This window comes from Monodelphis domestica, chromosome 2 (assembly GCF_027887165.1).
Source record: "Monodelphis domestica isolate mMonDom1 chromosome 2, mMonDom1.pri, whole genome shotgun sequence".
Lineage (NCBI taxonomy): Eukaryota > Metazoa > Chordata > Mammalia > Didelphimorphia > Didelphidae > Monodelphis > Monodelphis domestica.
This window is the reverse complement of record NC_077228.1, coordinates 168,245,326-168,269,846: the sequence shown is the minus strand read 5'-3', so window position 1 is coordinate 168,269,846 and position 24,521 is coordinate 168,245,326. Positions and strand designations below refer to the sequence as shown.

Here is a 24,521-nt window from a genome sequence, read left to right as displayed (position 1 = left end):
ACTAAACAAATTAAGGAACACAATACTTTTGTTAGTCAATGATTGGAGGAACAGGATGAAAAATGGGGAGAGATAAAAACCTTCCTGCAAAACACTGAAAGGGAATTAAGAACATCCCGCAATAGGAGTGATTTATCTCGCTGACCCACCCTGCTCAAAACAATTTGGCTCAAATAGGAGCCCCCTCACACCAACAAGCTCCTCCCCCTCCTGACCACCCAGCCCCTCCCCCCTGTCCCCTCCCTCTGTTCATGCCTCCTACCTTGCCCCCTCAGTCCCACCCCCTGTTCTGGTCGTGGCCCTCCCCTCGGCCCTCACCCCAGGACCTTCCCCTGGCCCTTCCCTCTGCCCTTCCCCACACCCATTCTCATACTCCCATCCCCAACCCTCATGCCCAGACACCCAATAATCCTAACCTTTTCCCTTCTCTTACCTACCCCACTGAAAACAGAGCAAGTAGCCTAGAAACAGTAACACCAGATAATTTAGACAGAAGTTTATTTCCATTGAGGGAAGTACCCACCTTTAATAAAGAAGGGAACTTGGTGTCTGTAAGACACTATACATCTTTTAAAACTGATGATTCAGAAACATTCAAACAAAATGTTCCATCATTTGAGGCAGAACCAGTATTGGTTATAGAAAAATTAGAGAACATATTCAGAAACTTTGACCCTTCTTGGTTGGATGTGGAAAATTTGTTAGATACATTTCTGACAAAGAGAGAAAAATAATGTCATCTCTCTAACTAATAAGAAAAGCGGTAGAGGAGCTCATCACTGGCCAACTGTAGATTTACACTGGAACCCCAATATTACACAAGATCACACAAAACTAGTCCTGGCCAGAGATGCACTATTAAGAGCCATGAGAGACTGCTCTGATAGCCCTGATGCATGGGAAAAATTTGAACAGTTCTGACAGGGAATTGATGAGACCCCCTCCCACTTTATGGACAGACTTATTGACATAGGACATACATATATGGACCTTGATTTTATCAGAGAAAAGGACATTAAACATATACACAGATAATTCGTTAGCAATTGTTGTTTAGCAGTAAAAGACTACTTTGAAACTAGCTGACCCAACTGGGAGTCTATGGACCTCGAAGAACTGAGGAAAGTAGCAACATATGCCTACAAGAATCTTACAAAAAACCTGAGACACACAATACATCAGTGGCAGACTTAAAAAAAAAAGAAATTGAAATTTTAAAGGAAAAATTGAAAAGTACGGGAGAGACCATGGCCCCTTTGCAGGAATCCACAGATAAATAATTAACAAACCCCTTAATATGCCTCTTCTGTGGGAAGAGAGGCCATGCAACAATGGTCTGTAGGAGCTGGCTACGGAAAAATGGAAATAAAACACCTTTAGGAATAATAACTATAGGAATCACAATGCCAATGAAAATAACAGTGCTCAAAATACAGAAAATGATAATACCCCAAAAAATGCCCAACAACAATATATAAGAAATGGAGCTCGACCATGCTACCCTCAGGGTGAACACCCCCAACAGCGTGGAGGGTCCCAAAAAACTGCCCAAGCATCTTTATGAAGGTGTGAAGGGGGGGTGAGGGCCTTGGAATCAAAGAATGAGACCTTTGATTTTCCAGACCCTGATATTTTAATGCCAATAATCCCTGTATATTCCCCCCTGACCAGTAAGGATCCTCATGTCACTTTAAAGGTAGGAAATTCATACTATGACTGTCTTTTAGACACCAGAGCATCTAGGTCAGTTCTAGTAAGCAAACCAGATGAGAAATGTGATTCTATTGGCTCCTTAAATGTAGTAGGTGTTTCAGGAAAACCGTTAAAGGTCCCAAAACTTTCTCCTCGCATGGTACATGTGGGACCCCTAACTGTTGAACATTCTTTTCTTTTAATGCCTGGATCCCCCACAAATTTGCTGGGGAGAGATTTACTATGCAAATTACAAGCCACAACAATGTGCGCCCCAGATGGCTCCCTCTCATTAGAAGTGCCCGAGGAAACCTTAAATTTACTCCCTGTATTTCTCTCAGAGAGCCAGGAGGCAAAGGAGCCTCCCACCTTTGAAATACCTACAGATATACCAGAGTCCCTTTGGGCCACATCTTCTACTGATGTAGGCTTACTTAAATCAGCTGCTCCCGTGCAAATAAAAACTAAATCCAGCCCACCTCCTTGCATTCCTCAGTATCCTCTTTCCAAGGAGGCAATGGAGGGCATTACCCCAATAATAAATTCTTTAATTGACCAAGGAATAATTTTCCCTTGTAAATCTGAATACAACACGCCCATCCTCCCCATTAAAAAACCAAAAATGGGGCCTGATGGCAAACACCTCTATAGATTCGTACAGGATTTGAGGGCTGTGAACAATCATGTTATAAAGAGACACTCCATAGTTCCCAATATCAATACTATTATTTCTTCTATTCCTAGCACAGCTACATACTTTACAGTAGTAGACTTGTGCTCAGCCTTCTTTTCTATACCCATACATGAGAACTCGAGGCATATTTTTGCTTTCACCTGGAATGGCATACAATATTCCTGGAGTCGTCTGCCCCAGGGTTATGTAAAAAGTCCGACCTTATTTGCACAAATTTTGGGACAAGATACAGATAATATAAAATTTAAAAACAGCAAATTAATAAAATAGGTAGATGACCTACTCTTGGCTTCCGTGGATGCAGAAGCATGTCAGGAAGATAGTAAACACCTTCTTTTGGAATTGCACAAAAGAGGTCATAAGATCTCGAAGGATAAAGTTCAGTGGTGTCTCCCCAAAGTAGAATATTTGGGGTTCATTCTGACAGCTGGTGCCTGCTCTATTTCTCCCAAGCGAATTGAGAATATTCAAAAATTGAGAGCTCCTACTACTAAAAAACAGTTAAGAGCAATTCTGGGAGCAACAGGGTTTTGCAGACGATGGATTCCTTGTTATGGGGAAATTACTAAACCTCTTATAGCACTAACAAGGGATGCAGTCCCTGAACCACTCAAATTAGAGCCTGAACACATGTCAGCTCTATCAGAGCTAAAAAAGGCTATCCTATCTGCCCCTGCTCTAGGCATCCCAGATTACAACAAGCCATTTACTTTCTAAGTACATGAGCGAAGAGGAGTAGCCTCAGAAGTTTTAACTCAGACTCTGGGGCCTTCTCAGCGTCCAGTTGCTTATTATTCAGCCCAGCTGGACCCAATAGCTTCAGGAGCACCACCATGCCTTAGAGGCATGGCTGCTACTGCTTTACTAGTGACAAAAACCGTTGATCTAGTATTAGGATGCCCACTAACAATTATGTGTCCACACGAGGTAGAAGCATTATTGCTAAGACAGAGAACACAGGCATTTTCTGATTAGCGAATTACAAGGTATGAAATAACCTTGCTAAATAATGAAAATATTACTCTAAAACACTGTACAATCCTTAATCCTGCCACCTTGCTTCCAGACTTACCAACTTCAGGAGAACCATTACACAGTTGTGAAACACTAGTGTCCATGGCAGAGAAACCTTGAGATGATCTCCTGGACACTCCCTTAAAGAACTCAGACCTGATCTTATTTACTGATGGTTCTTCTTTCATGAGGGATGGCATACGCTACAGTGGAGCTGCTGTAGTCACAGAATTTGCCACTGAGTGGTCAGCTTCACTGCACTCTAATATTAGAGTTCAAGGGGAAGAACTCATAGCCCTGAAACATGCCTGTATAATTGCCAAGGATAAAAGGGCAACAATTTATACAGAATCTAGATATGCTTTTGGCATTTGTCACTCAGTCGGAATGTTATGGCTCCAGAGAGGATTTTTAACCTCAGCTGGAAAATCCATAGCTAATGCTGAAATTATTTATTTATTTATTTATTTAAACCCTTACCTTCCGTCTTGGAGTCAATACTGTGTATTGGCTCCAAGGCAGAAGAGTGGTAAGGGCTAGGCAATGGGGGTCAAGTGACTTGCCCAGGGACACACAGCTAGGAAGTGTCTGAGGCCAGGTTGAACCTAGGACCTCCCATCTCTAGGCCTGGCTCTCAATCCACTGAGCCACCCAGCTGCCCCCTAATGCTGAAATTATTAATGAAGTTCTTTCTGCTCTCAAACTGCCTGAAGCCCTAGCTGTAGTTCATTGCTCAGCCCATACAGGTGGCACCGACCCTGTTTCTAGGGGAAATGACCGAGTAGATGTTGCTGCAAAGCTAGCAGCCATAGAAGGGCCTGAATTACTTTTAACATTAACAACTACTGATGACTTAAATTTATCACTCTCCTATAATGAGAAGGAAGTAGAAAAATGGAAACAAAAATTCAAAGCAAAACAGATCAATGGAGTCTGGGTGTCACCTGAAGGAAAACCCCTGCTCCCCAGAAGTTTCTATCACCAAATTTGCCAATCTGTTAATAATAATGGCCACTTTGGTACCCAGGGCATCGTGGACTCTGTTAAGAGAGTATGGATTGCCCGTGGTATAACTACCATAGGCTCTAAAGTGTGTTCAGCCTGCTCTAACTGCCAGGCATATAACCAACATGCCTTTTGTGGCAAAGCCTTTGGTGGGTGTCCTCTGGCTTACACACCTTTTGAGCACCTGCAGATAGCTTTTATAACAATGCCAAAGGCTGGACAATATAAATTTTGTCTGGTCATAGTAGACCAACTGACCAAATGGCTGGAAGCATTTCCTACAGCCCAAGCCACAGCAGCTTTTGTTGCTAAGGAGCTTTTAAAAGAAATTATTCCTCGCTTTGGCCAGCCAGCACGTATTGATTCTGATAGGGGGAATGATTTTACTGATTCTGTTCTAAACCAGATATATTCTTGCTTGGGGATAACTCCCAAATTCCATGTTCCATATCATCCCCAGAGTTCAGGCCAAGTTGAGAGGATGAATAAAGAACTTAAAACTATGATTGGAAAATTATGCACTGAGACCCATTTAAAATGGCCTGAAATTCCCCCTCTGGCCCTATTTTATCTTAGAAGCAGGCCTAGAGGAGACCTACACATCTCGTCATTTGAGATGCTTTTTGGACATCTGCCTATACAGGCTAAGCCTTTCTCCCTGGCTTACACATCTCTATTAGGGGGAGATACTACTATTGCTTCCTATATACAGGAATTACAGCACAAACTGCATGAGCTACATGAATCCGGGGCTGCAGTACAAGCCGGACCACTAGACTTCTCACTTCATGACCTGAACCCAGGAGACAAAGTTTATATTAAGAACTTCCAGCGTACAGGAGCAACTCAGCCTTCCTGGGAAGGACCAGTCCAAATATTGTTAACTATTCCATCATCTATAAAGGTTGGAGAAAAGGACTCTTGGATTCACTGCTCACATGTAAAGAGAGCATCTTCTGTTGAGACTGATTGACTGTATCCTATACATGCATTGAAGATAACTACCCATTGACACGTGGAACTATTTTATTCTGCTTTTGACACACTGAATTCCTAAATTTAATTTTTTTTCTTTTTTCCTGTTTTCTTTTTCTTATTTTCTTATTTTTTATAATATTTTATTTTCCCCATTTTTCTCATTTCTATGTACTTAAGGTACATACAATCAATATTAATTTTATTTTACAATATTAGTTTAAATATATATACTTGCTATTATTATTAATACTCACCCAAACAGCTTTAGACTATGGGAACCTGCCATTTATTGATAATTGTTGTGGGACTATGATTAATGTTTGTGTCTGATTCTAGGAATGGGATCAAAAAGGAGCACAGAGGTGACCTGGATAATGCCAAAAGAGCTCACAGGTCTAAAAATCAAAGACCAATGCATTTCTAAGCCAATACTAAGGACTTGAACCCAGTGTGAGACTCGGGGTTGCGCCACTTGACAGATGTTAAATGTAGGCCTTCCTTGTATCCACACTCTTCGTGAAAATACCTACAGACAAGTACCAAAGGTTGGCTACCATCCTGGCTCTCTCCATCCCTGAGAATGAAGGTAAAATTAGATGAGGAAATGACACTTCCCTATAAAAATAAGAATCTGGTCCTTTTTTCTTTCCTATAGTATGGCAACTTCCTGTAGCCTTGGCTGCAAATGGGTAAGTGAAATTTGCTGCATTCTGTCCTACAGACTTGTGGGATTAGAAATTACTTAACCGGACCCTAATATAGGGGCCTGTAAAAAAAATAATAAAAAAATTTTTTTTATTATTCTTGCTGTTTCAAAATCTTGTATATATAGATTTTTTGATATTTTGATACTGATTTTGAATTCTTCTTTAATATAAATATATGTATATATAAAGGGTATATATTTTCCCTTAATTTTTTTCCCTTTTTCTTCTTTTGCTTTTTATTTTGTTTTGTTTTCCTTTTGGATTAACCCACACCCTCATGACTAAACCTTGCAGCCTTAGCTGGACTCAGTGTTTTTTTTTTTCAACACTTTCTTCAGGGGGGATTGTATTTCATAAAATCCAAGATTTAAATTTTGTTCGAGATAGATCTTCAGAGAAGAAGCTTGCTAACTAACTGAATCCAGAGAATGAAATGTTTGCAGAAAGATATCTAAACCTTTTCACTACAGGAAGATCCAGAATGAACCTTGGGGTATGGTTGATTGAACATTTTTTGAATGTACACTCTTATGCCAAAGGGGACTGCCCCCTAATTGGCTTTTGTCAATGTGCCCAGCAAAACATTGGTTTGCTGTCATTCTCTCTCCTCTATTTCTCCATATCTACAACTATTATAGTTTTCCTCTTAGTGGGTAAAAATGTTTGTATACACTTAACAGTTAGAATTTTTGGGGGTGCAGTACGCTTATGTTTAGTGATCAATTGGGGAGACTAGTCCCCCAATCATCATCAGGGGGGATTGTGAATTTTAAAAATCTCCATCTTGGTCTAGCACCCAAAATTGTGCACACCCACACTACACGGGCATGTGCTAGTCAATGACAAATCAAATAACTAACTGCCCACCTGGGCTGTCCTAAGCCAAGCTTGAGCCACCATTGGCACTTGTGAGGCACAGGAAGTGATGGAGAAAGCAGCCTCTGGAATTCGCTCACTTCCTGTGGACAGAGCGAGATGCTAGCTCGTGTTAGGAGCTTGGACAGGGAGGAGGCCCGCAGAAAGCTTCCCTTCAGATCGGTCACGTGAGTCAAGGACTGATTCCTTTCCACCTTGGCCCTTTGGGCCTAAGCTCCCTCTGCCTTGGTCAGAGGTTAAAGCTTCCCAAGGGGAGAGAAGCTTTAAGGTAGGAAGATAGAGGAAGGATAGAAGTTTTAGATACCATGAGGGGGATGGCGGAACCAAATTATAGATATGAGGTGGCAGGAATGAGTCAGAAATCCAGGCCTTATTAATTATCAATGAGCCACTGCAAAACTCTGATCAGTGGACTATTCCAAAGGCGTATTTCTGTCCAGTGATCCAAACTTAATACCACACAGGTCGGAGAGATGATAGAGAAAAGAAAGTGTCTGGCCGAAGGCCAGGTCCCAGGTGAGAGAGATAGAGAAGGATTAAAGATAGAGCCTGGCCAGAGGTCAGGCTCCAGCAAGGACAGGCATCAGTGTGAGCTGGAAGAGAGGAAAAGGGGAAGAGAGAGAGAGGGGAAGAGAGAGGAAGAGGAAAGGTGGAGCTTGCTGTGGCTGTATTTAATTAGCATTGGTTAATGACAAGGTATAGGTGTGGTTTTCTTAGCCAGGTGAACACAAAGAAACCTGTTTTTCTGCCTGACCTGGGGGAAGCTGGGGTCAAGGGTCAGAGGCTTTCCCAGCCATGTGCAAGACTGAGCATGCTCAAGACTGAGCATGCTCTCTTCTAAGACAATCTGTACATACTGTTTCCCTTGCCCCTAGACAGGTGTGGACTGCTACAGAGGTTGAGTAAACCCTTTTCTTTTTCTCCTCTCTCCTTCTCTCCCTTTCCTTTTCCCTACTCCCATTGTGATGAAACCTCCATAAACTCCATTCTGACTTGAGTGTTTCATTTTAGGAATTTCATAAGTAAATTCCTTGGCACCATTGTTCAATATTATAACAATCTTAAAAGGTAAAATTTTCACCACAACACCTGGCCACTCTCAATATTACTCTCTAAATTAATAAATCGCTTTTTGTTTTTAAGCTAAGTTTTGGAGTTATTGCATGCCTGCAAAAGGTATCCTTCCCGAACCCCAAAGGTATCCTTCTTGCCCATAACACCAAGAGTCAAGATGCCCTTGTCACTAGCCCCCAGGAGTGCCACTGACTCAGGATGGACTCCAGGGAACAAAAGAACTTGGGGAACCTATATGCCCTTTGGGAAATCTAGGGGCAGGGAAAGGTGATTGACATCACTATGGCTACAAGGAAAATGGGAGTGTTCAAACTACACTGACAAGATACAATCATAGCTAGAAGCTAGGGTGCAAGAGAAGGGGGCTGCTTACAATGGTTACTAAAGGATGGTTCATGCCCAGGTCTGACCTTCCTGAGAAAGGTTCTAATACAATAGGGGAGACTACCTAAAACAAAGATGGTCCTTATCATATGTTTATCTCACGCAACCAGGATTATCGTTTCCCTTCAGGGTAGATTCCTCATGGGAACAGGGAACAAGTACAAGCTTTAGGGTCTCCAATCTATAAGCTAGTCCTGAAAATTGGGGTTCATCAGATCTCACTAGGAAACAAGTTTGGGATTCCTAGATTCCATGTTGACAGTGCTATAGGTTTGCCACCATGGGTCTAGATTATGCCCATTATGCCCCAGAGCCTGAGGAACCTGAGGAATGGATGGGGGGCAGTAGGCAGTCTGATTGAGACATGTTGACCTTGTACTTCTCAGGTTGGCTCCCTTCAGTCTGTCCAGGGTGACTAGTGTCCAGGAGAGGATCCCAAGAAGAAGAAAGACTTTCCACAGGAGAATTTCCTTCAAGGGTTGGGAGTTCATTTTTACAGGCTCTATTAGATGAGAAATAAAAATTGGGCACATGAAATGTGAGAAAGCTCTGGCTGGTTGGGATGTTGGGTGGAAATTAATCTGGTAACCCCCTCCCATGAAGCTGGGCAGATTCCCAGGATCTCATGTGATCCTCACAACTTAGGTAGTTGGCAGCTTTGAATATATGGGCATCTTACCAGAATTACATCTGGAAAAAAAGTGAATGTTAAGGGAGGATGTTAATGGGACAAACTTGTTTTAGGAGATATGATTGCAGTCCCAATTAATTTATATTTTAGGCTTCTTCCATTCCTTTCTTTGCACCAACCTATCTGTAAAGATAACTCTGGCTTTGTCCATATAAGATATGAAGAGAACAGTTCATCCCCAAGTCACTGACTTTATGTATTGAGAGACAGAGAGAGATAGGAGGGAGAGATAGGGAGGGATGGATGGATGGGGGGAGTGAGTGAGGGTAGAACTGCTGACTCTTCTAGGTCTTCAATGATTGGGAAAGAATAGGGCCCTTCCCATGTAATGGAGTTTCTCTTCTTTTCCAGGCTGTGCTTGGCTTGGTAGGTTGAAGAAGTAGGGGGACGGTTACCACACTGCCCATCTCCCTCTTTCATACCCTAGGTTTCCCCTTCTTAGAGCTAGTGTCTTCTCTCTGAGATTATCTTTAACTTTCCCTATGTAAATCCTGTTTTGCACACTTGTTCATACATTCTCTCTCCTACTAGGGTGTGTGCTTTTTTGAGTGTGAAAAAAAAATGTGTTTGCTTTTTTGTACCTCCAGTTTTTAGCATCATGCTTAGCACCAAATAAGGGGTTAATAAATGTTTGTTGATTGACAGACTATCTCCCTCCATCTCCCATTCTTCCTGTCTTCTCCACTCTTTTTTTTCTTACCGTAGCTACTACCCTGGGCCTGACATTCAGGAAAACCTGAGTTGAAATATGGCTCAGACACTTTAATATCTGTGTGACCCTGGGCAAGTCATTTAACCGTTGCTTAAATTTGTTTTCCTCAGTTTCAACAACTGTGATATTGGAATAATAATGCACATAACTCTAAGGGCCGTTGTGAGGATCAAATGATACATTATAAAACTCTTAGCTCAAAGCCTGGAATATAGCAGGCACTTTGTCCCTCCCTCTCCTCATCCTCCCCCTCTGTTCCTCCCTTCCCCCCTCCCTTCCTTCATTCCTCTTTCCCTTTCTTCCTTCCTTCCAATACTATATAATCATTCCAAGGCAGAAGAGCAGCAAAAACTAGGCAATGGAGGTTAAGTGACTTGTCTAGGGTCACATAACTAGGAAGTGTCTGAGGTTATATTTGAATGCAGGACAACCTCTCCTATATCTAGGCCTGGATTTCAATCTACTGAGCCACCCAGCTGCCTCCTGCTTACTTTCTGATTGCTCAAATGCACTGTATCACTGTCCGTTTAGAGGATACCCTTTCAGAAAACTGTCAAGGGCTCTCAGGATCAGTTTTTCATTCTCTAAATTAATGCAAATGAATTTAAGGAAGGAAAGACAAAAGAGTAATACTAAGACCAAGAGACAAGATCTTGTTCTTCTCCCTGCATAAATTTGATTGGCTTCATTCTTGCCTTTGCTTGTGTGTGTGTGTGTGTGTGTGTGTGTGTGTGTGTGTGTGAAGTAACAAATGGTCTTACCTGTATGTTTCCTTAATCTGGAATTCTTGATGTGAAGGGAAATCATTTGGATAAGCTGCCCTTCCCTCCTCTAGTCTTCTCTCATCCTTGAGATTTTGCACTTGTGGCGTTTTTCTTTTTTTGAAAAAGCCTAGAGATGAGAAGAGTCACTATCAAAGAACAGGCTGGTCATAACCCTTCCATGAAGCTAGACCACTGAATAGAATATCCAGGGCTCAAGGCCCTCCATCTCTCTTTTGCTCCCCAAAGTAAAACCAGTGTAATTCTCCCCCATCCCCATTGCCCCAGCACTCTCATCCTCCTGGATTTTTCAGGTGACCTAGAAATTTCCAAGAGCAAACTTTACCTTTACACAGCAGGACTCTGATCCCTAGGAGGACAACACAGATCACTGGAATGCCAATTGAGATCCAGTAATTCCGTGGTTTCATGTTGGATTCTGTAGTCACAGTGCCTAGAAAAATAAGTCAGGACGAACAAGAATCAGTCTGTGACTTGGAAGGTGGATTGAGAACTAGGTGGTAGATGGAGGTAGGCTGAAGGTAGCATGTGGGGTGGGAACAATTAGGGAACAGGGATGGAGACTGGCAGAGATTATACTCTTCGTAGAACTTCCAGGAGATTGAGAAGGAAAGAACTGGGAGAGAAAGAGGGCAAAGAAGGCAAAGGCTTGGGTGTTTTCAAGAGAGGGCATAGAAAAAGAGGGGAGGACCAGAGGAGATATGAATTAATATCAGATTAGAAAGGATTTAGGTATCGTCCAGTGTTTATTCAGTACCTGAACTACTTCCTTAACATCTCCCCAGGAACCTTCCCTTCTCTCTCAGGTCCTTTACTCTTTCCTCTAGTCCATCCTCTCCATCTCCTCTATCTTCTCTTAGCATCATGGATGCCCTTCAATTGGGGAATGGCTGAACAAATTGTGGTATATGTTGGTGATGGAATACTATTGTGCTCAAAGAAATAATGAACAGGAGGAATTCCATGGCGACTGGAACAACCTCCAGGAAGTGATGCAGAGCGAAAGGAGTAGAACCAGGAGAACATTGTACACAGAGACTGATACACTGTGGTACAATCGAATGTAATGGACTTCATTAGTGGCCATGTAGTGGTCCTGAACAACCCAGAGGGATCTATGAGAAAGAACACTATCCATCCACATTCAGAGGAAAAACTGTGGGAGTAGAAACGCTGAAGAAAACAACTGCTTGATTACATGGGAAGAGGGGGATATGATTGGGGATGTCGACTACAAATGATCATCCTAGTGCAAACATCAACAATGTGGAAATACGTTCTGATCAGGGACACATGTAATACCCAGAGGAATTGCATGTTGGCTATGGGGGTGGGGGAGGGGAGGGAGGGAAAGAATATGATTCTTGTAACTGAGGAATAATGTTCTAAATTGACTAAATGAAATTTACAAAAAAAAGAAAAGAACCAGGGTCCTCATAGCAGTGACAATGTCCCTCCCCCTCCCCCCCCCCCCCCCATTCTGGAGCCCTTTCAAACCATAGGGTAGGGAAATTTGCCTACAAGAAAGGAATTGGGGTAGGAATGAGTGACTGATTAGCTCAGTGAGACTGACTTCTTTCCAGAGAAAGTCAAGCTGTCTTTCAGTTAGCCCAGTTTATTCACTGGCTTCTGACAGGAAAGCCAAACCAAGGGACAGAGGGGCTTTCCTTCTCTAGTTCATTTTGCAGATGAGAAAACTGAGGCAAACAGGGGTAAGTGGCTTGCCTCACTTTCCTTCCTTCAAATAGGTGAAATTGAGAAGGTTTCTCCAGGCTGTTTTCTACCTTCTATCTTACTACAACATAGAATAGCTTCCTTTCTCCTTCTCTTTTCAAAGGACAAAGTTGGAGGCAAGACAGATTTTGGAAAGCTCTGAATGTGGCAGAGTAGAAGAAGGTTGTTAATAGCTGAGGGGAGGGTGGGCTGAAAACCCATCTGGTTCTCTGCTGGGATGAGAAAGTTTCCTACCAGACACAGTCACATTGAAGATCTGAGGTTTTATTTCTCCAGTGTTCAACTTGATTTCTACTTCATAGAGACCACTGTCTTCAGAGGTCAGATTCTCAATCTTCAGACAACGCATATCATGTACAGACAGCCTCCCTTTGTATGTGTCCTGGGCGGTAGTCCAGTTTGACTCAGTTTCCCCTGGCTGGATCCTGAACAGGAGTTGATTGCGAGTCTTATCAATCCATTCAATTGACCGAGTCTCATTTCCATAATCTGTGGCTATACAGAGCAGGATAGATTTTCCCACGGTCCCGTTCAGAGAGGATATCTCCACTGCTGAGACAATGGTGCCTGTGTCAGGATAGAAGTGAGACTCATCAGAGTACAGTAAGAGTGGCCATACTCACCTGGGATGGACCAGGGAATCCCATGTCCAAGAACCACTTGCATGTCCCAGAGGCATGTGAGAGTCATGAGTGAATTTGAAGTCATTGACTTCTCCAAACCTGAGCCTTCTCCAGTCTTCATTCCTGTTGAAGGCTGCACCATGCTCCTGATCACCCTGTGAGGTAGGAATAAGCAAGGAATCGGGAAGGAGGTGGCAGAGATTATGCTTTTAGTAGAACTTCCAGGAGATTGAGAAGGAAAAATAGAAAGAGACAGAGAGCAAAGAAGGAAAGGAGGCTACATGAAGAATATCAAGCGAACTAATGAAAAAAATGTGAAGGATGGTGGCCTTGCAGTACCAGATCTTAAACTGTACAATAAAGCAATAATCATCAAAACAATTTGGTACTGGCTAAGAAACAGAAGGGGATGGATCAGGGATAAATGAACTCAGCAATCTAGTGTTTGATAAACCCCAAAATTCCAGCTTTTGGGATAAGAACTTACTATTTGAAAAAAAGTATGGGGGACACTGAAAAACAGTATGGAAAAAAATTAGGTGTAGATCATTATCTCATACCCTATACCACGATAAGGTCAAAATGAGTATATGATTTAAACATAAAGAATGATATTATAAGGAGTCAAGAGGACCTAAAATCAAATCTGGTCTCAAACACTTCCAAGCTCTGTGACACTGGAGCTCTGACATACTCCAATTGTCTATCCCTTCCCCATCTTCTGCCTTCTGGAACCAATTTATCACAGTATTGATTCCAGGATGGAAGGTAAGGGTATAAAAAAAAAATTAAGAACAAGTAGGAGTTTGCCTCTCACATTGATGGATGAGGAAAGAATTCATGATCAAACGATAGGGGTGTGAAATTTATAATTGATTACTGCTTGATTAATGGATGAGTTTTAGTATCCACTGTAATCAATTTCTTGTGTTTAGATTTGGATTCATTTTGTATAGGCCTTGCTAGGAAAGTTTGTAGGAGAGTTGATAGGAGATTGTGTTCACAACTGAGACCAGACCTGCCTCTTTAGGGAGACAGAGAAGATAAATGGAGGATGATTCACCTGGTTAGGAGATCTTTTCCCTAACAATAGATTTATCTCTTGTGGGAGGCTTTGGGTTTTGAAATTTCCAGAAGATGTTGACCTGCTCTTCTCCCTGTGGCTGTACATTTTGGCCTCCTCCACTCTGGCAAGTCAGCAGAATGTGACCCCATGCTAGCTTCTAATATAGACCAGTTGCAGTCTTAGTTTAGTTTGTGTCATTGGATCTTAGGTAACCATAAAACCATACAAAAATCTGTTCTGATTGTAAAGTGTGTCTTTGATTACTTAGGGATCATTGATCTCTTTTATTGGCATATGCTAGTGTTGTCCATAAATAAATTATTATTTAGTAAATTTTCCTCTTGACAGAGGGGATCACAGAAAACACAAAGGGCAATTTTGCTTAAATATAATGAAAAGGTTTTTCATAAGCAAATCCAATGCAATTGAAATTAGATGGGGATAAAAGCCATGTAGGAAAAGAATCTTTGTACTTGTGATAAGAGTTCCATATCTAAAATATCTAATTGAAAGTTAACTAGAAATATAGAGGGTTTTCTTAAGAGTTTGAGAGAAGGTAGAAGGCTTTTCTTTCATTGATGAAAAGAAAACCACAGGAATGGGGGAGACTAATCTTGAGGAGAAATGTTAAAAAGATGCTAATGAGTGAACTGAAGGATTTAAGTTTATATTTCCAGTGAGGTGAAGAGAAGTGAGTTATTGGTATTCTGAAATGACTTTAGCTATATTCAATCTACTGCAACATATATGTATGTACATATACATGTTTCTTGTTGTTCATTTGTCAATAAAGTAGGAATTTAATATTTAAATACAGATGAGTGTTATTACTAATGGCAAAGGACAATTCTCTAGTTCATTGAAAAATTAAGCTAAAGTATGATGAATTGGAGTGGAGAACTCAAAGCAATTTATTGATGAGAGAGAATGCAATTTATTCATGAGGAATAAATTGTTCAGCATACCCCTAGATCTCCATAGAGCTTGTGATTATGAAAGTGTATATGTAGTAAGGAGTCAAGTGGCAGACTGAGGATGGGCTACCTTTGAGTAGGTTAGAGTCAGAGCTTGTGTAAGTGACTAAGGGATGTGGTGCTGGCAGTTGAAAGACTGAACTAGCACTGAGAACATTACTCAGTGCTAGTAGTATTGTGGTTAAAAAAAGGTAATGAATATCTGAGATGGAAATCTTAGACAAGGGGAAAAAGACGGGTGCATTATTGAGCCAGGAAGAGGACAGTTGCTATGGTTCTCAACAGTCCAATACCTAATTTTGGGGCCAGTTATGCAATAATGTTGTCCACTATTTTGTAGGTAAGAGGAAACTAAAGCACTTCACTGGAGTTTGAACTATATGATATGCTTTTATATACCAAAAGTATTTTTTTGAATTTTACCTTTGAGTTGTAGCAATGTTGGAAATATGTTTCTCATTAAAGTGTAGGATTTTTTACATATATATCTTGTGTATAATTTATATATGCATATCTATCTCTCTATATATCTATTAAGAAAAACAATTGATACAGTGCTGTTACTGACCACATTTTAGCATTCCCTGTATATATGTATATTGTGGTGATGGAAAGTAGAAGGATATTGTTGAAAAAACCTTACTATATGAATGTGACAGAATCACTATTTCCAAGAGCCTTGATAATGTTAATTCTGATGTAAATGTGCACAAATAAACTATGGTTATCCCTGAAAAAAAAATCAGGGCTACCCTGATTTTTACCTATTACAGAAGTAAATACAGAGAGATGAAAATAGCTGAAGAAGTTACTAATATACTCTGAAAGAATTTGTCAGCAAAGACCACAGTTGAATTCATCAGCATATGGGAATCTAGGAAATAGGAGTTTCTGTGTTTTCCTTAATTGAGACTATAGCTTCCAGACTTTACAGAAGAGAGGAAAGAACATAAAAACACTTAAAGCAAAATTCATGTGGATGCAATAGATTTTGACTCTGTGACATTTCTTCCTTCTCTTTTATAACTATTTCACAACTTCCCTTTATCCAATCAGTTTCAAAGCCTGAAGGATTAAGGCACAGGGAAGAATTTTGTAAAATTTTACCCTTTTGGGTATCTCCATTGAAGAACATCTTTTAGACTAGCTGCCCCAGCCTGACCCCTTCTCTTCAATAGGGTTTAGGTTTTCTATTTGTGAAACAGAAACAAAAAAGTCAGCTCAGTGAGAAGTGAGAAGCTATTGTGAAGACATGCAGGCAACAACTGCATTGTAGACCTATTGTTACTACCACCTCCCTCTCCCAACTGGTTGGCCCTCCTCAGTTCATCCATATAGAATCTGGGATCACTTACCTCTCAAAAGCATGGAACCAAGAAACAGCAACCTCAGCATCATGAAGATAACTTCTACTGGGTGCTCATTCTTCTGGATCCCATGAAGTTTGGCCGCGAGCTGTGGAGGTTCCCTGCTGAAGACAAATATAGGTGTTTGGGCTTGTTCTGTGCGACCCTTGCTTTTAGCACTCTTGTTCCACCCCTGGCTCATTGTGCACACACTCTGCCCAGAGCAGTGGACTGGGGGCTCCTGTTGCTAGATCACTATGTTTCCTGTCCCAGCTCTTTTCCCATTCTCCTGAATACTTAGTGGACTCCCTGTTGGAGGTATGTTTTCTAGTGTACTTCTTGTCTCTGTTTCATCCTAACATTCAGGAGTATTCCTACTCCAGGTAAGTGAAAGCTCACCCAAGTGATTATATTTAGCAAGTCCAGACCAAGAAGTCAAGAGGAAGTCATTGGTTACCCAACTGTCTTAAATCTCTTGAATCACTCACAGCCATTTTAGTGTGTGGGGTGAAGAAAATTGAACTATATTTGTATAATTAGTAACTAGATGACTCTGGATAGAGAGCCAGGAAGGCCTGAGTTTAAATTTTCCTTATCCATCAATTTCAAAAGGAAATATGGAGTCTGATGTGACTAAAAACCATCTAAAACAAATAATTTGGAGCATTTCCTCACATTTAGCTATTTATTGATAGCTTAGATTCCTCCTTTTGATAACTTTCTGTTGTCATTGGAAAATGTCTTAATCTTATAGGTTTGTATTAGTTTTCTAGGCACATAATTGCAACTGAGAGTGTGGCTCTAAGACTTGAAATCACAAATTTCATTTACTTAAATATTATTGAATCAATTAAGCCCTTTTTTTTAGTTATCAGTGGATGGTTGACTATTAGAAAAATGATGGATGATGGATTATTTGAAACAATAATATGACCACTAAAGCAAGGAGTTGATATTCTAGAACTCAAAGAAAGAAAAACTACTGGGAAGACAAGAATAGAAATCTCTTGTCTTACTCTTAATGTAGATGAAAATGGCAGGTATTTTATGTCAAGTCCAGATCCTTAGCTTGAGGAAATCTTAGGAAATTAAAAGGTAGAGCCTTTCTAAATATTTGATATTCCAAAGTCTTGCATTGTCTCTGGGAGACAGCACTGGAATTTTTTCTACAAGGAGTATATGGTCAGAAAAAGTCTTGAGGCCACCACTATTGGTTCTGTAAGGGTTAAATGATAGGCATTTGATAAAAGTGAGGAGAGCAGTTTAATAAAACACTTAGTTTAATTTGAGAAGTACAGATAGAAAATAGAGAAGGAGGAAAGAGAGATTATCATTCTAATACCGTATGACTATATCTTAATGCCTAATACTAACTAAAATTTCTAAAACCCTATTTCTAACTGTCTTCTGAGGACAGGTTCTTCTTGCCTGTCCAGATCAGGCCTATCTAAATTACTCTATCTAAAACTGATTCACTAACTACCTATCTTACACTAATAAATCAACAGCCACCAGCAACGACCTCCTTAAATAAGGTTTTATTCTCCAATTGTTAGTAGTAAAATGCCAGTAGCAGAGACATGTCCTGTTTCTCCAGATCCAAAGACCTAACTGCCAACTGATTCCTTCCTTATCCCTCCCCTCATCTTCTTGGTAAGGGAATCTTCAGCTCTGGCTCACTGACTTCTGTCAGCTCTGCTCCACCTAGAAATCCCCTTCTCCTGCCTCTTAAAGAGACAGAGGGAGAGATTAAGAAAATCTCTTTAACAGTTCTCAATGTGTGGTTTGGGCTCTCCTGAAACTTCCAGGGAAGTCAAAACTATTTTCATAAAAATATTAAGATGTTTAAATGTTGAAAATAAATAGTTGAACAAGGGTAGAGGGCAGGTCCAGAGACAGGAGGTCCTCCAAATCTGGCCTCAGACAGTTCTAACTGTGTGATCCTAGGCAAGTTGCTCAACTCCTATTGTCTAGCTATGCCTTACCACTTTCTGCCTTGGAAATACACAGTATTGATTGTAAGGCAGAAGGGAAGAGTTTAAAAAAAATGAGAGAGCCTTTTCATGAAGAGAGAGCAATGTGTAATTATTTGTAATGTAAAAATAAAACATATCAATAGGGATTGAATAGTTTTAGAAAATGATTCTCCAAGAGTATGCCCCCAAATTAAATTATTATTGTTCAGTTTTGTATGAATTAAATATCTAAGAGACTACCAGATCCCAGAAGTCTTAGGTAATAGGGGTCACAGAGTCATGTGCCTTAATTTGTCAGCATGGCAGGAGAGATTTCTGACTAGCAGAAATCAGGGGATGTGACCTGTGGGGACTGAGGTTAAACCTTGGCCACTTGGAGGATCATCAGGGAGGGCTCAAGCTGAGCTTGGACAGCTAGTTTGTGGCTTGCTCTCTGCCATTCTTTGGGTTTGTGAAAGAAGCCCTCTCAGTCGTTGAGGAACTTATCTATGTTGTAAGCTATCTCTGGCAAGCAGTGTGGCAGGGACCATGACTGGCTGGGAATCTGGAATCTCAGTCTCCTGGGCTACAGTCCCTTCCTGAACTCAAGCCAGCCCATTGGCTGGCCTTAATTTGTCCAGGCCAACTATGTTGGTAGCTGGGCCTCCTGGCCCTAAATATGAAATGGACCACAGCCCATAGAGAATCTACAACCTGATGGAGCAGAAATAATTAAGCTGGGGTTTTTAAAAATTAGGCTGGAAACTTTGTTCTTCTCTTACTTTCTCTTTACTAACAAATACATATAAATTTAGTATAAAGTCCCCCAAGATTAATTTGTTTTTTAAACCCTTACCTTCCATCTTGGAGTCAATACTGTGTATTGGCTCCAAGGCAGAAGAGTGGTAAGGGCTAGGCAATGGGGGTCAAGTGACTTGCCCGGGGTCACACAGCTGGGAAGTGTCTGAGGTCACATTTGAACTTAAGACCTCCCATCTCTAGCCCTGGCTCACAATCCACTGAGCTACCCAGCTGCCCCCATTCAAGATTAATTTTTATCCCTAACAGTTTACTGGAGCTGTGGTGCATGGATAAACTAGGGATAGGTTGAAAAAGACTTCAAAGAAGGAACGAAGAATGCTTTAACTTGGACTCGAACATAATCCGAGAAGATAGCAGGCTCCTGTGAGCATTCCATGAAGCTGAAACTGTAGAGGCAGAATGCCAGGAAGGATGAGGACGCAGAAGGGGAGCCAACCATGCCCTGCAGGAAGGAGTGGTAAAATGTTTTGCCTGTGGTAACACAGTTTTTAAATAGCAAACGGTCTAGTTTCATAGCCAGGACTCTTTCTTCTGTTTACCAATCAATGACCAAAACAGCAATAGGAAAGGTGGGGGTGGAAAAGTTGTACCACAGAACCAGAAAGTTTTTTGGACCTGGAAGACCAGAAACTTCAAACAATAGTTAGCAGCTAACTATTGAATGACAGAAATTCTCAGTCACTGAACACCTTGATTTCCCCAGGGAGGAAAACACTTTCTGATCCTGATACTAGAAAATGACCGCAGTCTTCTACCTTTTCGCACTCTGCTCACTGTAGTTTTCCTCTCAGTTTCTCATTGGCTACAATGCTTTGGGCTTCTTTCTAAGGTTGGCAGTGGCAGATCTACCTCTTTTTCAGGGGCAGCAAGAGCAAAGTGCTGGGAGGACTGTCCAAATCTTCTTTCCAAATTGTCCTGGCAGTATTTTGCAGCACCCGGATCCTCCCCGAGCCCCAGACTCACCACTTTGGCAGGCAGAAAGGACCTCTTGACACCGGAGAGCTCGAAGTCCTCCTGGTAGCGCCCAGAGTCGGAGCTACACTGCCTCCTCCAGCCTTCAGTTTCCTCAGGCTCTGAGATCCCACGTGCTTGTCAGGTGCATCATCAAGAAACGCCTCCAAATCCCTCAAGCCGGCCCAGGCTCCTGCCCACAAAGCTGCTGGGAGGAAACACTCCCGAGCCTCCTTTCCCCCCAGTAACCTGGTTTGTCGGGGCTCCGCAACTACTTGACCATTCGCTGATGCAACTGAGCCAGGTGGACGGGACAGCTCAACTCTTATCTCTCCTTACAAACTTCCTTTTTTCTTTAGCTGAATCCTTTCAATCCTTTCAAGAGCCTAGACTCGTCAGCTGAGTCAGCGATTGAGAAACAGCCCAGAAAGGGATGGGGGTACTGAAAGGGGCCGGCTCCAACACCGCCCTTCCGTGCTTCTCCCTCCTCCCACCTGATGCACAGGGCAGCGAACACAACGAACTTTTCTTTCCCAAAGCTTTTGTTTTTAATTATTTTTTTGACGTCATGATTTGACGTCCCTCTTGTCTCTGTTCCAGGAGAGAGAAATAGAGACAGAACCGGTCAAACACTCCCCCTTCTTTCAAACCTTCCATCCTCTTCTGTAGCCAAGCCTTGACTCACCGCTTAGTTATCTATTTCTGCAGAAAAAGTTCCCATAGAGTTTGGCTCCAGGGAGGGAACTCTGACCTGCCCCTCCACTCCAGCTCTCCTGACTCTTCTAAGGCGAGGGGATTTTCTTTTCTTTTCTTTTTTAAAATCTTTTTTTTTCCTCCTCAGATTACCTAGGTACAATGTTCAATAATCCTTTCCTGACATTTTGCTATCCATGTTCTCTTTCTCTCTTCCTCCCACCCCACCACTCTGTCTTCTCTAAGCCTGAAGGTAACCTGATATAGGTTGTACGTGTGTTAATATATACCACGTATTTCCATGCTGCCTCATGTTGCATCATACTAGACAAAAATTCATGGAAAAAATAAAGCGAAGAATGGCGTTCTTAAATTTGCATTCAGACTGTAGGTTTCTTCTATATCACCTTTTTCCTTACTGGTTTCTGAGAGTTGTGTTAGATCCTTGCGTTGTTGATAACTGTCATTCTCTTGATCCTCATACTTTATTGCTGTCACCGTGTACAGCGTTCTTCCATTTCTGGCCACCGTACTTTGTATCACTTCAGATAAGTTTTCCCAGGTGTGTGTGTGTGTGTGTGACCATCTTGTTTGTCATTCTTATGGTGCTATAGCATTTTATTGCAACCATACAATTTGTTCAGGCATTCCCCTTCAGCTCTTTGCCACCACAAAAAGGGGTGCTATATATATATATATTTTTTTTTTTTTTCTACAAATGGGTCTTCTCCTCCTTTCTTTGATCTCTTTGGGATACTGTAAGGGAAAATGAAAGAAAGCAAGACTCTTGCAAAAGTGGCCAAAGGCAAAAGAGTCAGTTAGACTTTTGGCCTAAGCCTGTAGAGTTGTATTCTTTGGGAATATACCACCACCACCAAGTCTACAACGCCTTCTATCCATCTTGTTTACCTATTTCAATACAGACCCAGATGTGCTATTGATAAGTCAAAGGATATACACACTTTGGTGACTCTTTGGGCATGGTCTAGACTGCTCTCCAGAATCTTTAGATAGGTTCTCTGCTTAACCAACAATTTTCCCACACACCCATATAAAAATGCATACTTGAATCCAGGACTTCAATCCCCAGAAGTCCTTGCTCCACTTCCCCAGAATGCTTTGTAATCTCACTGAATTCTCACCTGGGCCAAGAGCAAATGATTATTGAAAGGGTCTCCAGCTTAGGTGGGGGCTCTCTTTTCTTTCTGCTTCTGCTTCTAAGCACACGGCTCTCCACCTAGCAGGCAAGATGTGAGTGGTTGTGAATAGGCTCTTTGGGCCTAGATACTCCTCTCTTATTTGTATTTTCTTTATATTTTAATCTTCAATAAACCTCTAAAAATATAATACTCCTTGCAAAGAAAAACTAACTTCTACCGGCCTCAGTTTCCCCCAATATTTAATCTTTACACCCTCCAACATTTATCATTTTCCTTTTTTTGTCATATTAGATAGTCTGACTGGTTTGAAGTGGTACCTTAGAGTTGTTTTAATTTGAATTTCTCTAATGAATAGTGATTTCAAGCATTTTTCATATGCTTAAATATAGCTTAGTTTTATTATCTGAGAATTTCCTATTCATACCCTTTGACTATTTGTCAGTTGGGGAATGCTTTGTATTCTTATAAATTTGACTGAGTTCTCTATATATTTGAGAAATGAGGCCATTGTCAGAGACACTTGCTATAAAAATTTCCCCTAGTTTGTTTTTCTCTTCTAACCTTGATTGCATTGGTTTTGTTTGTGCAAAAACTTTTAAATTTAATATAATCAAAGTTTCTTACTTTACATATCATAATGTTCATTATGTCTTGTTTGGGCACAAATTCTTCCCTTATCCATATATCTGACAGGTATTCTATGCTCCTCTAATTTATTTATGGTTTTGCTCTTTATTTTCAAATCATGTATCCATTTTTAACTTTACTTAGGTATATGATATGAGGTGTTGATCTGTGCCTAGTTTCTGCTGTACTGTTTTCCAGTTTTCTCAGCAGTTTTTGTCAAATAGTGAGTTCTTCCAGAAGTGTGTATCTTTGTGTTTACAAAACACTAGGTTACTTTGGTCATTTTCTACTGTGTATTGAGTGCCTAATTTATTCCATTGATCCATTCCTCTATTTCTTAAGCATTGCCATATTGTTTTGACGGTTACCACTTTATAGTATAGAGAGTATAGGGAGTATAGATAGAGCACTTTCCTTCATATTAAAAAAATTAATTCCCTTGACATTCTTGGCCTTTTGTTTTTACAGATAAATTTTACTATTATTTTTCTAGTTCTATGAAATGATTTTTTGATAGATTGATGGTTTGGCATTAAATGGGTAAAGTAATTTTGGTAGAATTGTCATCTTTATTATATTGACTCATCCCATACAGGAGCAATTAATGTTTTTTGGATTGTTTAGATCTGCCTTTAATTCAGTGAAAAATGTTTTGTAGTTGTGATCATCTAGTTCCTGGCTTTGTCTTAGCAGATGGACTCCTCTCAAAGTTATGATCCTATCTTTGGTTATTCCAAATGAGATTTTTCTGTTGGGCTTTATTGGTAGCATAGAGAAATGGCAATGATTTATATGGTTTTATTTCATATCCTGCAACTTTTTAAAAGTTCTTTGTTTTGATAAGGTTTTTGCATGATTATCTAGGTTTCTCTAAGTACACAAGCATATCATCTGCAGAGAGTGATAGCTTTATTTCCTCATTGTCTATTCTAATTTCTCCAATTTCTTCTCTTATTGCTAGAGCTAACATTTTTAGTACAATATTGAACCAATATTGGTAGCAATAATGGATCTTTTTACTTCACTTCTGATCTTATTGAGAAATCTAATTTATCCCCATTGTTGATAATAATTGCTGATGGTTTTAGAGGGATGCTGTTTATCATTTTGAGGAATATTCCATTCATTCCAATTTTTCTAGTGTTTTTAATAGGAAGGGGTGTTGGATTTTGTCAAAAGCTTTTTTCTGCATCTATAGAGATAATCATGTAGTTCCTATTGGTTTTGTTATTGATGTGATCAATTATGTTGAAGGTTTCCCTAATGTATGATCCCTGCTTTCTTGGTATAAATTCCATGTGGTCATAATGCATAAACTTTGTGGTATATTGCTGTAATCACCTTGATATTATTTTATTTAAAAATTTTGCATCAATATACATTAGGAAGATTGATCTATAGATTTCTTTGTTTTTTTTTTCTTTCCTGGTTTAGGTATCAAGACCATAATTGTGTCATAAAAAGAATTTGGTACAGTTCCTTCTTTAGCTATTTTCCAAATATTGTATAAAGTATTGAAGTTAATTGTTTTTTAAACAGTTGTTTTTTTTTTAGACTTCACTTGAGGCTTTTTTCTTAGGAAATTCATGGCTGACTTGTTAAATTTCTTTTTCTGAGATGGAATGGGCTAAGTAAGAAGGTTGCTTAAAAGGGGGTTCATATTTAATTCTAGATGTAATAGGGAGCCTAATGGAGTTCATAGTGTTGAGAGGCAACAAGGTCAGCCCTGGACTTTAGGAAAACCACTTTGGCAAGTGTAAAAATAGATTCAAGTGAGGAGAGGCTCCATAGAGGGAAAACAATTTGGAGGCTACTAGAAAAGTCCAAGCAAGAAGTGAAGAGGGTCAGGGCTTGGGTTATGGCAGTGTAATTGGAAAGAAGGTGTCATAGGATTTAGAGAAATGACAAGAATCCAAAATGATTGGATCGTTTTGATGAGTGAGAGTAATATGCGGAGGATG

At 40.5% G+C, this 24,521-nt stretch overlaps 1 protein-coding gene across 2 annotated transcripts; it reads right to left on the bottom strand.

Annotated features, from left to right (window-relative positions):
• Positions 1-481: 481 nt before the first annotated feature.
• LOC130457182 (uncharacterized) lies at positions 482-20,942 on the bottom strand. 2 transcript variants are annotated; one of them, XM_056816203.1, is made up of 6 exons: positions 20,093-20,942; positions 16,362-16,474; positions 12,578-12,910; positions 10,935-11,042; positions 10,589-10,718; positions 482-8,926 (listed from the first exon to the last, which is right to left on the bottom strand). In XM_056816203.1, the coding sequence occupies exons 2-6, from the start codon at positions 16,402-16,404 to the stop codon at positions 8,725-8,727; spliced, it is 816 nt and encodes a 271-aa protein (XP_056672181.1). In that variant the 5' UTR covers positions 16,405-16,474; positions 20,093-20,942; the 3' UTR covers positions 482-8,724. The 2 variants fall into 2 exon arrangements, with proteins under 2 accessions (XP_056672181.1, XP_056672180.1); XM_056816202.1 differs by having other exon boundaries at positions 16,362-16,477; positions 20,093-20,933.
• Between the last annotated feature and the right edge of the window lie 3,579 nt (positions 20,943-24,521).

Coding starts and splice junctions, on each gene's coding strand:
- LOC130457182 (XM_056816203.1), bottom strand. CDS start 16,404: ATGATGCTGAGGTTGCTGTTTCTTGGTTCCATGCTTTTGAGAG. Junction 12,911..16,361: donor TGGTTCCATGCTTTTGAGAG/GTAAGTGATCCC, acceptor ATCCTGACACAG/GCACCATTGTCTCAGCAGTG. Junction 11,043..12,577: donor CTTCAATGTGACTGTGTCTG/GTAGGAAACTTT, acceptor TTATTTTTCTAG/GCACTGTGACTACAGAATCC.